Raw genomic sequence first — 16008 nt, 5'->3', positions numbered from 1 at the left:
CAATTTTTTTTTATTGTGTGATCTGAAACCTTAATGCGTAACGTTTGTTTACCTGTTTTTATTTTTGTTATAAGTTAGTTATAAGCCTAGTAATGTCGTCTCAGAGTTTAGTAGAAAAGGTACCTTATGGAAAAAAGATTGAAAATTCCCAAAAAAACTAGTCAATACGGGAAAAGAAGTTTGGTAGAGAACTGTATTAGCATTCTGCAAAACTAATTTGATAATTTCAGTTCTGGTTGGGGCGCCTCGCAAATATTATAACCGTACATAGACAGACATCACAAATCCAAGTAGACTGCTATTATACCAAAGTTACTCTCGTCAAGTCTTTCTTAACTAGAATAATCTTCATTTGGTTTGGTCGCATGCAGTAAATCAGCCATTGGTTTGCTGAAAAATGCCAATACCCGACGCATTACCTTATGGAATATCTGAGGTCATTGAACCTTAATGCCGCTTATCTTCAATAGCAACCGAAATATATTATTGATAAGAAATAGACGATTTATACCATCTTAAGCCCAAAATATTATTAGTTTATCCTAACTGTTCCATCATCATCATGCCTCATCATGTAACTTGACCACAAGGTACCTTTTCATTACATACAAATTATTGGTCTTTTTTAAGATTATTATGACGAAGAACTAATTAAATTGGGGGCAGTTTAATGTAAATTAATATTTTCTATTCATAAAAGATAAACTATAATATGATTGATATTTTGTAGTGATGTATTATTAGATTTATTTCCATAAGGTACCTTTTCGTAAATGTATGGAGCAAATACTGTTATTGTTATGTAAGTTTAAAGTGGCATAAGGGGTTAAATATAGTATTTAGTTGGGGTTTTAGGATTTATTTCATTTGAATGACAGAATTTCTTTCATATGTGCTCAGAAAAATTGATTGTGTGTCACATTAAAAGTAAAAATATTCAATTTTGTGATTTTATATGAAAAAGTCAGAAAATACATTTTCACCTCTAAATCGGTATTGTTTTTTGCTTAAACTGTCTGTCAGTGTCGTTTTCTAATAGATAAAATTTAAATCTTGAGAGAGAGAGAGAGCTCATTGCAATCAATCGTGAAAATGAAATAAAACTTTATTTTCAAGAGATTGGTTAGTATACACATAAATCAGTCGATATCAAAAGTTTCTATTTGCATTACAGAACAAGTCGCAATATTTTTTTAATCTCAGATATATAAGGCATTATTATTTGTAGTCAACTATGTAACTTACTTCAGGAACATAGTTTTTTAGGCGGCTAAACTTAAAACTTCTCTATCGTAAAGTTGCTCATTTCACAACATTATTTTCAAAAAATCATATCTCTGTAACTACGCAACCTAGAAGGTTGATCTTTTGTGTTATCGATAGCTTATTTATTGTAGATTACTGGGGTATGCATAACTCCATACCCGCCATAAGGTACCTTTGACCGTGGGACGTCACATATGTATTAATTGTATTTTTATAATGTCGGCTGTTGATATGTTGTTTTTATTATAATATTATTGTATTAAATAGGTCTGTGATCACCGACTGATGCTCCAAACGCATTTACGACAAAAATACGTATACACTATCACATCAATTATTATTTTAGTCATTTTCATCTTTTAGTGAAAGCATTGTGTGTAATTGTCTTTTTCTTTAAGAAATAGATGAATCTGAATCTATTACAACCTGTATACACATCTTTGACGTGGACGTTACACATTAAATAAATACATACAGATATCGTGCATTTAAAGCGAGGATTGGATTCTTATACTTACGCTTTATAACTTAAAACAAAAAAATATGAATCTCCTTGTCATAGGTTTTGTGTCACGATTTCTGGTTAAATTGAACTCCAGTGTGTACATTTATGTTTGTCAGGTCACTTCGGTAGGTGCTTTTAGTGCGAGAAGGATTCTATTAGGGTAACATATAAACAAATTTATTAATACTGCATGTGAAATCACATAATTTATAATGATTTTCAATGAAGTTAAGTATGTACTTGTAAACTTGTAGTAAATAAATAATTTTTTATTGAACTATTGTTTTATTGGTAATGGCGTTCATCTAATAAATAAAATAATCACTATTGAAACTAACGATAAACATACTAGAGGTGGTGAATGTCACCTCGACCTCCTTCATCAAAATCGGCTCAGTAGTTTTAACAGAGTGTGGGACAAACATACAAACCCACATTTGATATTATAGATCATTCCACCTTGCTTTTGGTTTTCTGTAGTTGGGTTAAAATCTAGTCGGACGTTATATTTACACGTTACTGTAACCACATGCTGGATGAGTGTACAGTTGAGGTAAACATTTTGTGTATTTTTTGTATCATGGGATTGGAAACCCCAATAATATTGAAAAACCTTGTACGTGTGGGATAGACGTAGATTGTTAAATAAAATAACAGATAACTTATCACATAATTGCTATTTATTAAATAAAGACAATCTAAAGCAGTAGCAGATTGGGAACCGCGAACTTAGTACTTGGGGGCCGGCGACTCCTCCTTGGAGTAGTCTCGGATCGGAGAGTAGAACTGTAACCAGAATAAATGCATGTTGTTAAAATAAAAACAAATTAAACATGAAATGATTTTGAGTTGAGATACACATAATAAAATCACCATAAACTACATTTTGATCCCATTTGATGGTCATGCTCATAGTAGGAGATCCCCCATATAGCCGACCTTCACCAATCTGTCTGACGGATGAAACTATGAAAATATGAAAGAAAATATGTTCCAGAACATAAATAAATAGGGTCAATAGAAATATGGTCAAGGCTATTTTTAATAAATTTTTGAGAAAAAAATTTTCCGGCAAATTTCACCGATTTGTCTGACGATCGAAATGAGTTTCAATGGAAAGTATACAACTTGTACAACATAAATCATCTAGGTTGCCTATCTTTTTCCGGTCACTATTATGTGGTTGCCGTGTTTAAAGAGGTGATTTTATATCGATAATTGCACTCATCTGTCTGACGCTTGAATTATACATCAAAATGATGATAATTTTATTGCAAATACAATGGTATAGGGTTGCCTGCGAAAATCCGGTCACAAATGAGGGTTGCCAGGCTTTTAATTTGATGAAGTGAATATTTTAGGAAATAATCGCAATAAAGGGAAGACTTTTAGCAATAACTCATAAACGGCTGAACTGATCAAGTTTGTTTTAATTTTATTTGATTGAGTTTTTTAAGCACTATTTTCATGATTTTTTTCATATTTTTTGGCCACTTTTTTCAAAAGTTAGAAGGAAAAACTTGTTTTTTTTCTTTCTAAACGATTATTTCCGAAATGATTCACTTTATCAAGAAATGTTGTTTAAAGACCCCCATTTTGAAAGCCCTATCCAACGACACCCCACACTATGAGGTTGAAAATATAAAAAAATTGTCATACACATTTTGTTTCTTTCAAAGCGATTATTTCCGAAAATATTCACTTTATCAAAAAATGTTTTTCTAAAACCCCTATTCATTTTGAAAGACCTTTTTTAACAACACCAATACCATAGGGTTGACACGAAAAAAAAAATCCTCACATACATTTTGTTTCTTTCGAGGCGATTATTTCCTAAAATATTCACTTTATCAAAAAATGTTGTTCTAAGACCCCTATTTATTTTAAAAGGCCTATCCAACAACACCCCACACTATAAGGTTGAAAAGATAAAAAAATTGTCACACACATTTTGTTTTTTTTCAAAGCGATTATTTCCGAAAATATTCACTTGATCAAAAAATATTCTTCTAAAGCCCCTATTCATTTTGAAAGACCTTTCCAACAATATCCCACACCATAGGGTTGCCACGAAAAAAAAATCCTCACGTACATTTTGTTTCTTTCGAGGCGATTATTTCCTAAAATATTCACTTCATCAAATTAAAAGCCTGGCAACCCTTATTTGTGACTGGATTTTCGCAGGCAACCCTATGCCATTGTATTTGCAATAAAATTACCATCGTTTTGATGTATAATTCAAGCTTCAGACAGATGAGTACAATTATCGATATAAAATCACCTCTTTAAACACGGCAACCACATAATAGTGACCGGAAAAAGATAGGCAACCTAGATGATTTATGTTGTACAAGTTGTATACTTTCCATTGAAACTTATTTCGATCGTCAGACAAATCAGTGAAATTTGCCGGATTTTTTTTTTAATTTATTAAAAATAGCCTTGACCATATTTCTTTAGGCAACCCTATTTGTTTATGTCCTGGAACATATTTTCTTTCATATTTTCATAGTTTCAGCCGTCAGACAGATTGGTGAAGGTCGACCATATATGTGGGATCTTAGACCATCATGTGTATCTTGTTTGTCAAATGTCAACACCATTAGTACAAGCAAATTTAAACCTTACATGAATCCATTAATTACGTTACACGTTTAGGGGGTAGTCATGGGTAGGAGGGGGTCATGAAATTGTGACAAGGGGGAGGGGGGAGACACAAACTTTGTGACATCATTTTAACTTCATCTGTATCTCTATCCAAATATATATCCTATACCCCATTTCCTCCTACTTCATGCTACCGTCATCCGATGTCCAGACCCCCCCCCCCCCTAATTTGAAATGACGTAATTTATGAATAGCCCCTTAGCCCCCATATTCATGTTGAAGGGATGCAAGGTAGACACACCACACTGCCACACACCATTACAACATACTACACCAACAGGTTTACATAATATTATGTAAACCTGTGTTGTGTACAATAAAGTGATTACTACTACTACTACTACTACTACAACATTTACAACACCACCACAGTTTGCACCATTACAGATCTCATTACTAAATGAGAAAACTAAATTCAGAATACATTTTAAAAATAAGTTGACATTAAAATAGCAGATTGTGTCAGAAGGGAACAAAATTACATATTTACGGTGAGGGTATACATTGAATCCTGAATGAAGGGATGGATTCTAAAATAGAATCCTGAGCATAGTAAGGGCTTCAAGTGTTAATGCCCAAGGTGGAAATTATTTTCTAAATAGTGTCCTAGAACAGAAAAGTGCCACTTTGATCCCTACTAGCAGGGAAGAAAAAGCCCTTTTCTGAATAGGTGATGTGAAAACAAAATTTTCGGACACAACTGAAAGTCTACAATTTGGCATTGCCAAATTGACCTTGCTTTTATCAAAGGTGTAGGGTTAAGACTAGCAGGTTTTTGGCAGTGAATGTGTTAAAAATCACAAGAAAATAGTTGTCAATCCATGGAAATAAATCTTCATAAGTTGACATCTTTTAAGAGTAATAAAGAGTACCTTGTGTTGCTTGTTGCGGTACTCCTCCCAGGGCTCAGGGTTGTTCTTCTTGCTCCAGGAGACCTCAGGAGACTTGGTGGCCAGGCGGATCACGTAGAACACGGCACCGCCGCAGCCCAAAGCCGTGCACACGTACAGAGGGATTAACTGTTATATGCAAGAAAAGATCTTTTGAAAAATCTGCCACTTAACAAAAAATCTGTGTAATTGGTAAGTCTTCGGACCCAGGCAAGAATATGGCACACATATGCCAAGAAAATATAATGTTCTAAAAACCAATTTGTCATAATCCAATACAAGAACTGAAAATTAATAAAAATAAAACATCCCTCGAACTTCCCCTTAGAACTCGGACTATTCACTTTGTAATGAGAATGTTAACTATAAATAACAATAAACTATTTAAGATCAGATAAGTAAAGGCTTTGTCAGCTGTATGTGCAAATTCATGTTTTACACCCTTATCATGTAAAATAGCGTTGAATTAATGTCTAGACAAATCCTAAAAGAAACTTGAAATGACACTATATTAAGATTTCATGATAGACTATTTAATAACATCAGTGGCCTCTGCTACGCATCATATTTCGGTATACATAGAATATAGAACCATTTAAAGATATTAGAGGTTAATTATGTAAGAGCTGTATAGTTGCCATTTCTGTAGTAAATATTGATTTTTACTTACAGCCTTGTGCTTCTTCAAACTTGAAAGACTGAGTCCCTGCATTTTGCTATTGATTCACAATTAGATTGCCTGCACAAAATCTTCGCTGGGTCGTCTCACTGACGAAAAACTCGATTATTCTATTCGTAGTCTAGAACTAACGTCACGTAAATGTCAAACATGGAGTTGCTATTGGAAAAAATCTTTTGTCCATTTTGGTTATTCAATTGAAATTGAATAATTCTTATTCAAATGTTAATTTTATAATTCATTTCACCAAAAGTAAAAATCAATCATTTGGTTAAGTTAATTTTATTATGGTATGTTAACTGTGTTTACGTTTGGCAGAATAAAAAATCTTTAGCCTATCAACTGAAAATGAAAAGAAAAATAGAATTGCAATAAACTTTTGACAAGTGAAGTGCATCTAAAAATTAAAAGGTTTTTATTGTTATAACCTATTTTTAATGATTTGGTGCTACAAAAGCGGAAAATATTTTAGAATAAAGCGCAGGCTCAATCCACTTTCAAGATGAGCTTTTTGTTGTAAGTATCAGAGTGCGTGTGGTTGCCGGAGAGGTCTATTTATAACCGGACGGTCTTCCGTCCGCTGACGTCTTGTTTACGTTCGCGCGGAGCTTGGGCAGTAATTAAACAGATTGGTGCCGGGCGCGGCGCTAGCCGCCCTAGCGGGCCCCTCGGCCTGCAGTGCCTGCGAGCGCCGCGGCCGAGAGCGCACGGACCAGCCCTTTGTCACCACATTTTGACTCATTCCACCCTCGTCGTCTCGCCCTCTCGGTAAAATTCCTATCTTTCAGTAACCGATAGTTTAGTACCCATTTCAGCTGTTGCCACATAAAAATTGATCTTTGATGAAGAATGTAGTATTGTTTATCAAGTTACTATTTTGGAATCTCTCTTTTTCCCATTATATCCCATTAGTGTTAAAGGAAACGATAGTCATTCGCTATTCGTACCGTATATTGTGGGGTCTTAAAACAAGATGTGTCATGTTCCAGTGGGAGCAGGTCCAACAAGACCTTCAAGCCGAAAAAAAACATTCCGGAAGGCACCCACCAGTACGACCTGATGCGGCACGCTGCGGCCACGCTGGGCTCCGGAAACCTGCGCCTCGCGGTGCTGCTGCCCGAGGGAGAGGACCCCAATGAGTGGATTGCTGTCAACAGTAAGTTTATACCCCTCCATGTTGCCGGTAGCGGGATTGTAGTTGATTAAGTCACTCAAACTTGAAATTTTATTAATTGACAAAAGTCTCTGTTGGTGTTGATTGAAATATCATGAAGACCTTGCAAATTGCAAAAGCTTTAAATCTTGAATAAAGTATTCAACAAAACAATAGTTCACTGATCTTGGAAGAAATAATCTACATATTTTCTAGTTCCATTAGCCTGACTGATATTTTCAAAGTTGAGCCAGAACCATTCTAATGAGCTGTGAAGAGAATGTATTTTCCTATGCCCTAACTCCAAGCAGTCTAAGCAATTGTCATATTAATAATTATGCTCCATTTTCCTTGCCATATCAACCTAATTCCATGTATAATTACATCAGTTCCTGTGAGTCATGTGCACATATTGTAATACAATGGTGCCAACAGGAAGTTGCTCATATCACATGCTTGTGTTTGACAATAACAATCATTGTGAATATATCAATGAATAATTATTTTTCTGTTGTGGAATAATTATGGTACAATTAACCCTTTACCGCATATGGGTCCAAATTTGGAACCTAATGATATTATCCTCGTGATATAAGCGTTATTTGTTTTCTTGAACTTATAAGAGGTAGAAACTATGAATACTACTGTTTTCTGTACTCGATACAGCTTCTAACTAGATTGTGGTCCATATGACGTTATCATTTCCATCGACGTCCGGCAATTTTGCTTGCAAGTGTGATTGACTACTTTGTAATTAGCTTCTCGTTGTTGTTTAGTGCAATAAATTAATTTCCAGCATTGAGTATTAGAAAAATAGATGCCACGATATTTTACGGTAAAAAATGTAAGCATTTATATTCAAATTACTGTTCCTGAAATGGAACACTATGCGTTACAAGCTAGAAGGATTGGACTAATATGGAACACTATGCATTAGTGATTTTTTTATCAGTTTGACAAATATGGAACCTTATGTACTCAGGCAAGCTACTTCTTTATTTTATTTTTATTAAGTTAGGTACGTTAGCCGCATTATTAAAAATCTGTAGATAACCGGTGACAGCTGGTAGCTACAGATAACCAATAACGATCAAATTATTTTACTACGTCAATGACAAACAAGTATACGTTCCGTATGGTGGTAAGTGGCTACCATAGCCATGGGCGTAGCCAGCCAGTGAATAAGGGGGTGGCGAGTTGATAGGCCGGGGGGGCAGAGACCCCAGAGGGACATGCATTGTATGTAAAATTTGAGCTCCAGGGGGGGCCAGCTGCCCCCCCTGCCTGTACCTGCCTACGCCCATGACCATAGCCTAAACCTTACCAAAAATAAGTATAAAAATAATAAATAGTTTTTGAAAATGTAAGTGATTTTTTTTAAACTTACTTTTCCATACAGGCATACATATATTGCATACAGTTCCAAATTTGACCAGTTTAATAATGGAGCTCCGGTTAGCCACTAATACATAAAGTACCAAATTTGGAACAAATTGTTATTTACTATTATTTTTAACTGGGTCGAATATAGATTTTTTTTTAAATTTTTTTCATGTTACATTTATAGTGTTTTATTACATATATTTAATTCAATTGTTAAGTCAATTGGGCTTATGACCACCCACAGTTGTACTAGCAACATTTTTAACTAACCATTTTTAAATTACATATGTACATAAGTATATGTCATTGCAAAAGATATAAAAAATGGGCAGTCAACTGTGTTAAGTCTGATAATCAATTAATCACTAAAACTACTATTTTGTTTTACTATGGTACCGTTTAGTTTTGCAGTTACATTGTCCAGGGCTAGTTTAGTTAGAATTTAGAAAGATATTTCTTTTTCATCAGGTCTTTGGAAAATAAGTATATGCAAAATGTATCCAAGAAAAAAGTGGCTGTGACATACAAGGACAGACAGACAGACGGACAGACATGACGAATCCATAAGGGTTCCGTTTTTTGCCATTTGGCTATGGAACCCTAAAAGTCACACAGAAGCCAAACAATTGCCACCTATCTCTCTTACTCCATGACCACATGAATTATATTTAATAAGGAAATAAGTCAAATAAGTACTGATATAATTATAATGAAGTATAGCAGAGCAATTAAAGCAGTGCCCCGGTGAGTCATTGTTTGATAACACGCCACTTCCACTTCACCTAATTGAGTCTGTATTTATTGATCCCGGCTGCACTCGCTGTTGCAGGGGGACATACTGTTAGGGACCATTTTATTGAGACCTACGACAAATATTACTATATAAACTTAAAGATTAGGTCAATCTGGACGAGGATAGTAACAATGTAACCAAAACATCAAAAAACATCTTATACAAATTGTACAAGTCATATTAAGTACTAGCTTCTGCACGCGACGTTGTCTGCGTCTGCGGGGAATGATGATAGAATAGAATAGAATGTTTTTATTCGTAAACACAGACATGAGACAATAGACATACATAAAATTAACATAATGAAAATAAAGTGTTAGGAAAATGATGATGGATAAAAACTATCCTATGTCCTTCCCGGGCCTCAAACTATCATACCAAATTTAGGCAGGATTGCACCCCAGTTGAAAACGCTGATGGTTGAGGGAAGGGGGAGGGGTATACATTTCATTTAGTTACAATTTTTAATGCACCCCCTTGGTGACGCCATTCTTGCTGGAGATGACAGGATGAACATAGGCTTTTTTGGAAATTCTTGGAAACGGGGAGAGAATTGAAATAAGAGATCACAGCATAATTACTACTTAGCCAATGTTCCACTCCCAACACACGAAAACACTAATGGCGCATCTTTTCCCAGCCGTGGACTTCTTCAACCAAATCAACATGCTGTACGGCACCATTACCGAGTTCTGCACCGAGGAGGCCTGCGCCGTCATGTCCGCCGGCCCCAAGTACGAGTACCACTGGGCGGACGGACTGGCTGTCAAGAAACCCATCAAATGCTCTGCACCGAAGTATATTGACTATTTGATGACGTGGGCTCAAGATCAGCTGGATGATGAGACACTCTTCCCTTCTAAGATAGGTAATTCTTTAAACTGAACTTCTATTAGTGGGAGGGCTGCAATGTCATGTCTGCCAGCCCCAAGTATAAGTACCACTGGGCGGATGGACTGGCGGTCAAGAAATTGATTAATAAACCTACACTGGAATATATTAACTATTTGATTATGATGACCTGGGCGCATGATCAGCTGCATGATGAGACTCTATTCCCCTCCAAGATAGGCAAGTAACTGATTATATCTATTACTGCTTGTAGGAAGAGGCTTGTGTTATGTACAAGTGCCAACTAGATAAATGGATTGGCAGCCAAGAAACCGATTAAATGCCTCGCGTCGAAATATATTGATCATTTCATGGTTTGAAGAGTTGTTATTTCCACTGGTACAAGTAGAGTGAATGCTTGTATTAGTGAGTATATTATGTTATTTTTTTTATTGGCTATGATGATTACCTAACTTTACCTAAGGTTCTAATCTTTTTTACAGGGGTACCATTCCCGAAGAACTTCCAGAGCATTGCGAAGACGATCTTAAAGAGGTTGTTCCGTGTGTACGCCCACATCTACCACCAGCACTTCCCTCAGGTAATAATAACAGTTGTACAATGTTTATTTATGTATAAGTTGTCATGTTAACCACACGTTTAGGTTTATGGTTCACTTTACATTGGACAGCTCTTAGCATAATTATGTACATCAAATTTACTTGAACCGCAAATTGCTAAAGAATTTCCTCGACTGTACTACTCCAGTAGTTGTATGAGTAATCATTCACCTCAACTCTACTGCCTACACCTTAGTATATGATCACACCTCTAAGAGTGATAATCGCCTCCTGAATGAATGATTTAACAGAATACAGAATACAGATCTTTATTGGTAAAAGCAGATTTTACAGGTCACATTTTATACATATTTACAAAAAATATATGTTAGTAGGTACACACATATAATATGTTCTTTAATTAAATTAATTATTACATAACATTTTTTTTACAAAAACGTATATGTATGTTATCCAGGTGGTAACGCTCGGCGAGGAGGCGCACCTCAACACGTCGTTCAAGCACTTCATCTTCTTCGTGCAGGAGTTCAGCCTGATCGAGCGGCGCGAGCTGGCGCCGCTGCAGGAGCTCATCGAGAAACTCACCGCCAAGGAGGCCCGATGAGGCCCGGTCGGTACGAGGAATTACTCAAACTAACTTACACTTTATGGGCTTTATTTTAAGGTCTACTTTTTATGTGTCATTAAGGAAGAACTTTTGAAACGTGTTAAAATGATTTCTGATGGCAAAATTATAAATGGCTTTATGATTAAGGTACTACATACTTAGGGCGATTGTGCACTACAATGAATTTTACTGTCCGGCAGTCTGAGTTTTCATGGTTCGATATGGCATGAAAAAAAACGGATGATTGGCTTGTGCACTTATCCGTCTTTTTACTCGCAGGTGCGGCGCAGTGGCATGAAAAAAACGGATGATTGGCTTGTGCACTTGTCCGTCTTTTTACTTACAGGTGCGGCGCAGTGGCATGAAACACACACCCCCCCTAGCGCGCCCCCCCGCCCGGCCAAGTCATGAATAATACTAATTCCAGACGCAGTGCACAAGCATAAACACGTTTTTCATAGCTGTCATCTCGGACCGGAAAAAAACGGTCCGGAATGGGGAAAGTAAAATGTCGGACGGTAAAATAACGTGTAGTGCACAAGTAGTGGAGTAAACGAAGCAAGATGTTGTATGGAGACCCATGCATTAATTCCTCAGTCGATGAAATTTTGCTTGGTTATTGTATAGTATGAGCCGAAACTAACATATGAAATATCCAAAAAAAAAAACACTCCTAAGTTAGGTTTTTATACGTAAAATTACAAATCTGTTTATATATTGAACCGAGTAATTCCTCCGTCCAAAATTATTTTACCAAATAAGTTATTTGTATCAGTATGTGATACTAGAAAAAAATCTAAAACTTTTGTCAAACATGAGAATATTTTTTTTATGATAATTCCTTTTTTGACGCTCATTTTCATCGGAAAATTGCTCTGCCATTTTTTCCTTCTTATATGATCTTAGAATATAATTTGGCGTAGTGGGTAAGAAAATCCAAAAAAAAATGCATACCCAAGTTTATGTATTTTAGAACTATTAAAAACTGAGAGTGGAAAATTTCTCAGCCTGATTTATTTTTAAATATATACTAAGTAGTCACGTATATACTTAAATCCAAAATATCCATAAGAAATATCATCCCTTGTACACCCCGCTCCCTATATACTGCTCCCGATATGTTTAGTTTTTAATACGCTCGTTTTTTTTTTGGATGTTTTTATAGTTGAATGGAAAGAAAACTGTGAACTTAATTCAATAAATAAAATGGATAGAGAAATTTTCCACAGCGAGTAAAAAGGCAATTTCTGAAAAAAGTATAGTTACATGGTAACTTTTTTAGATTTTCAATTTGTAGGTATAAATCGGCAATAAAATGGCATTCCAGTGAAAAAATTAGACTGAGCAATTTTCCGGTCCAAGACACGCCAAAAAATTATATTTTGTTAATATTGGTATTTCTACGGGGATTTTTTTTTTGATATTTCATATATTGTTGCAATACGTTACATGAATATGTCCGGAGAAGAAAGTTTAAACGGAGCATTTTTCCGTAAAAAGATATTAACGATTTAAGACTTTAGGTATTTACTTAAATCCTATTATTATTATTCTTTGGAAATTTATACAATACTTTTTATTTATTGATACTTTATCATACTGTAAAGTTTTTTCTGGCTGAGGAATTACTGCGGGGTCCACTACCTTTATTTACTACACTAAAGTTACTATATACATTTAATGGCGTGCCATGTCGGACCGTTAAAACTCGGACTGCCGGACAGTAAAATTCATTGTAGTGCACAATCGCCCTTACCATACTACTACGGCACACCGGCACAGTTTTTTAACGGTTTATTTTCGATTGGTCTTCAAAACTTTTAATTAGAAAATCTGTTAAAATCATCTTAGGATATGAGTTACTTCCTAAGTCCAGTTTTATAAATAGTCCTTTTTATTATAATGGATCTAATTTAGGGAAAAGGATCAAACGCATAAAAATTTGTCAATAAAATGTCAAAAAAAGTCATACATTTTAATGGCAAATTTGAGGATGGATCCAATTCGCCAAATTACGTCTTATTAAAAGTGTTTTACTCTTTGCTTTGAAAGTAGACCTTTACAATAAAGCAATAAAGTGCAGTTTAAAAGTATAATTACCTAAACAAGCACATTAGAAAAGAGTGATTTTAAGTGCTTTCTAACACTTAGAAGTGTATTTCTAAAAAATAATTTAGGAATAGAAAATTCCTAAAACACTTCGTCGAAGCGCAGGGGTAGACCATGTATAAATAATATGATGACCAATTCGTGGAATTCGAACTGTCAAAAATATTCGAACAACAAAACAATTGTTAACGTGTCATGTCACTCATGTGGTTAAGAAAAAAGAAGTTTGTAAAAAATAGATTTTGATGGATCGGCAGTAGGTACGTGTTTCGTATCGTATATTTACGGAAACGCACGAACGTGTTGTACAAAAAGTACTGAGGTTGACTGAAGTAGCACGACAAATACGAACGTTTTCGATAAATACAATAGCAAACGATTATGAACTACATCTGTACACAACTACAACGAAAATGTACAGTATGAAATTAATACAATTCGCTTTAACACATTCAATACCACTAAGTGCTACGGGTTACGCTCGTAGCGCGTAGCCACGGTTTCGTCGTATGTAGCGCGTAGTCGCTACGAACAGTGTACCCGACAGTCGGGTTCTTGGTGTTGAATGTGTTAAATAAGCGTAAGTAAATTGAAAAAAAGTATAAAAACATAACTATAGTTTAGCATGCAAAGCGCTTCGACTCTCACTGCCCAAAAGTAAATTATATTTTGTAGTGTATTTCTTGTAACTCCTTATGTAACGTACCCTAGGCTAAGGTTTCGAGTGTGCCTCGCGTAGTGACCCCGGGCGCTCCGCCGCCGGCTCGAGCCTTCAGCACTAAAAGCGACTTTTTTATAAGTACTGTACTTAACTGCAAACAAATTGCATAACGATGTGCGCAATATATGACAAGATTTATTGATTCCACAAAAAAAGTGACACATTTTTGTGAGTTTCTTAGTGCGAAATATTAAATTATTAGTAATAATTTATTACGCTTATTTCGATATACGTTTTCTGTAATCCCCTTGCTAATGTAACAAAATAGAAGACAGACGAAATTATCCCTTGTGAATAATGTGTGTTGGCGTTTAGTGCTGAAGGCAAGTCACATACTAATATACTATATATGTATATAGTCTCTTATATACTCTTCTATGTAGAAGAGGTGTCTCAAAAATAGTAAAATTAATAAAAATACAAAGGCAATTTGAATTAAGCTAATCTTAGCTTTGGTAATGCTAACAATATTGCTACTATTTTTTAGACACTCAGTTTGTGATAATGAATGTAGGGGATTGATATATTTATATTTGTACGCGTAACTTTACCGAAAATAATACCCGACTCGACTGAGAAATCAATGGCCTAAAACACCAAATATTCTATATATTTGCCCAAATAAATTATGTCGTGTTTCTAGGGATCATTTTATTGGTAATATTTAGTGTTTTATTCCATTGGGATTGTAAATAGACGTTGCCTCCTCGGCTATCGCAGTACTGACATTTTTAAATCTAGTATATTGAAGTGATGGCAAAATTGTCCGTTAAAGCTTTCTTTTCGTTTAGTTAATAGTTTAGTAAATAATTGACGTACAACCGGCAGGTTTGCTATCCAGTCGAAAAATAATCATATTAAATTGTAAAAAGCGCCGTAAAAGTGTAAACCTGTTTTTTTTTATACTAGATACTGTAATGACAGTCTGATTGCTCCAATTTGTACCACCCATCTGTCATCTAGTACAGTACCTAAGTGTTCCAACTACCCACGTCGCCATACTAGGCTTATAGAAAAGTGGATACTTATGTTAGGGCACCGACTGTACAAAAGCTGTTGATTGGATAATACATTGGACAATGGGAATGTCATTTCGAAGTCAAAGATATCTTTATACTGTACCTGGGTGCCTAGCCAAGGTGACAGTCGTTTGCGCTACGATAACGAAACCCTTTGTGTCTCTCTATCACTCTTCCATATTAGTGCCACAATGACACTTGCTTTTCGTTCGCTACGTAGCTTAACGATTGGCATGTTGGCTACGCACTGAGAGATATAAAATATCTTATTTTAGTTTCTTAGAACTAAAACACTGTAATTTTCTGCAATCAGCTTCAGTAGTAGTCGCTTAAAAATCTGTCGTATCGCGAATTTGGAATATCAGTAAAAATACAAGGCATTTAAATTTCTTAAGAACTTTGAAACTAATAATACGAATGAATTGCTAGTTACGATACGATTCAGGGATACATTTTCGTATCTAAAATCCTTAATGAGATTTAGCATTATTGAGACCTAATTATATTAATTATTTTACTATTAGTACGTACACGAGATGAGATGGATTGCTCCGTATATGTTGTTCATATTATTTTTATGTTAAGGTACTTATTTATTTATTGTGATGACGTAACATAGTGTTATCTTAAATCAATTCTAGCGCTAATCTAAGATTAATTTCTATTTACAAATGTATTCAATTATTTTCATTATATCTTATTTTGTGTGGATTGAGTGCTTACTAAAGACATTTAAAGTAGGTATGAATTGATTTGTACCGTCAAGGACTGTTAGTCACTTGATGTATTTCATTTTCTACAATT

At 35.1% G+C, this 16008-nt stretch overlaps 2 protein-coding genes across 2 annotated transcripts; one reads left to right on the top strand and one right to left on the bottom strand.

Annotated features, from left to right (window-relative positions):
* Positions 1–2429: 2429 nt before the first annotated feature.
* On the bottom strand, positions 2430–6156 carry LOC134800064 (cytochrome c oxidase subunit NDUFA4). Its single transcript, XM_063772527.1, has 3 exons — positions 5999–6156; positions 5311–5457; positions 2430–2557 (listed from the first exon to the last, which is right to left on the bottom strand). The coding sequence occupies exons 1-3, from the start codon at positions 6038–6040 to the stop codon at positions 2501–2503; spliced, it is 246 nt and encodes an 81-aa protein (XP_063628597.1). The 5' UTR covers positions 6041–6156; the 3' UTR covers positions 2430–2500.
* A 203-nt stretch (positions 6157–6359) lies between these two features.
* On the top strand, positions 6360–11398 carry LOC134800055 (MOB kinase activator-like 1). Its single transcript, XM_063772515.1, has 5 exons — positions 6360–6523; positions 6997–7163; positions 9977–10204; positions 10671–10768; positions 11206–11398. The coding sequence occupies exons 1-5, from the start codon at positions 6510–6512 to the stop codon at positions 11350–11352; spliced, it is 654 nt and encodes a 217-aa protein (XP_063628585.1). The 5' UTR covers positions 6360–6509; the 3' UTR covers positions 11353–11398.
* Positions 11399–16008: the final 4610 nt, after the last annotated feature.

This window comes from Cydia splendana, chromosome 2 (genome assembly GCF_910591565.1).
Source record: "Cydia splendana chromosome 2, ilCydSple1.2, whole genome shotgun sequence".
Lineage (NCBI taxonomy): Eukaryota > Metazoa > Arthropoda > Insecta > Lepidoptera > Tortricidae > Cydia > Cydia splendana.
The sequence above is the reverse complement of the archived record's forward strand: the minus strand, read 5'-3'. Positions and strand labels throughout refer to the sequence as shown.

Coding starts and splice junctions, on each gene's coding strand:
- LOC134800064 (XM_063772527.1), bottom strand. CDS start 6,040: ATGCAGGGACTCAGTCTTTCAAGTTTGAAGAAGCACAAGGCT. Junction 5,458..5,998: donor GTTTGAAGAAGCACAAGGCT/GTAAGTAAAAAT, acceptor TGCATATAACAG/TTAATCCCTCTGTACGTGTG. Junction 2,558..5,310: donor ACCGCAACAAGCAACACAAG/GTACTCTTTATT, acceptor TTCTGGTTACAG/TTCTACTCTCCGATCCGAGA.
- LOC134800055 (XM_063772515.1), top strand. Junction 10,205..10,670: donor ACTCTTCCCTTCTAAGATAG/GTAATTCTTTAA, acceptor TCTTTTTTACAG/GGGTACCATTCCCGAAGAAC. Junction 10,769..11,205: donor ACCACCAGCACTTCCCTCAG/GTAATAATAACA, acceptor TATGTTATCCAG/GTGGTAACGCTCGGCGAGGA.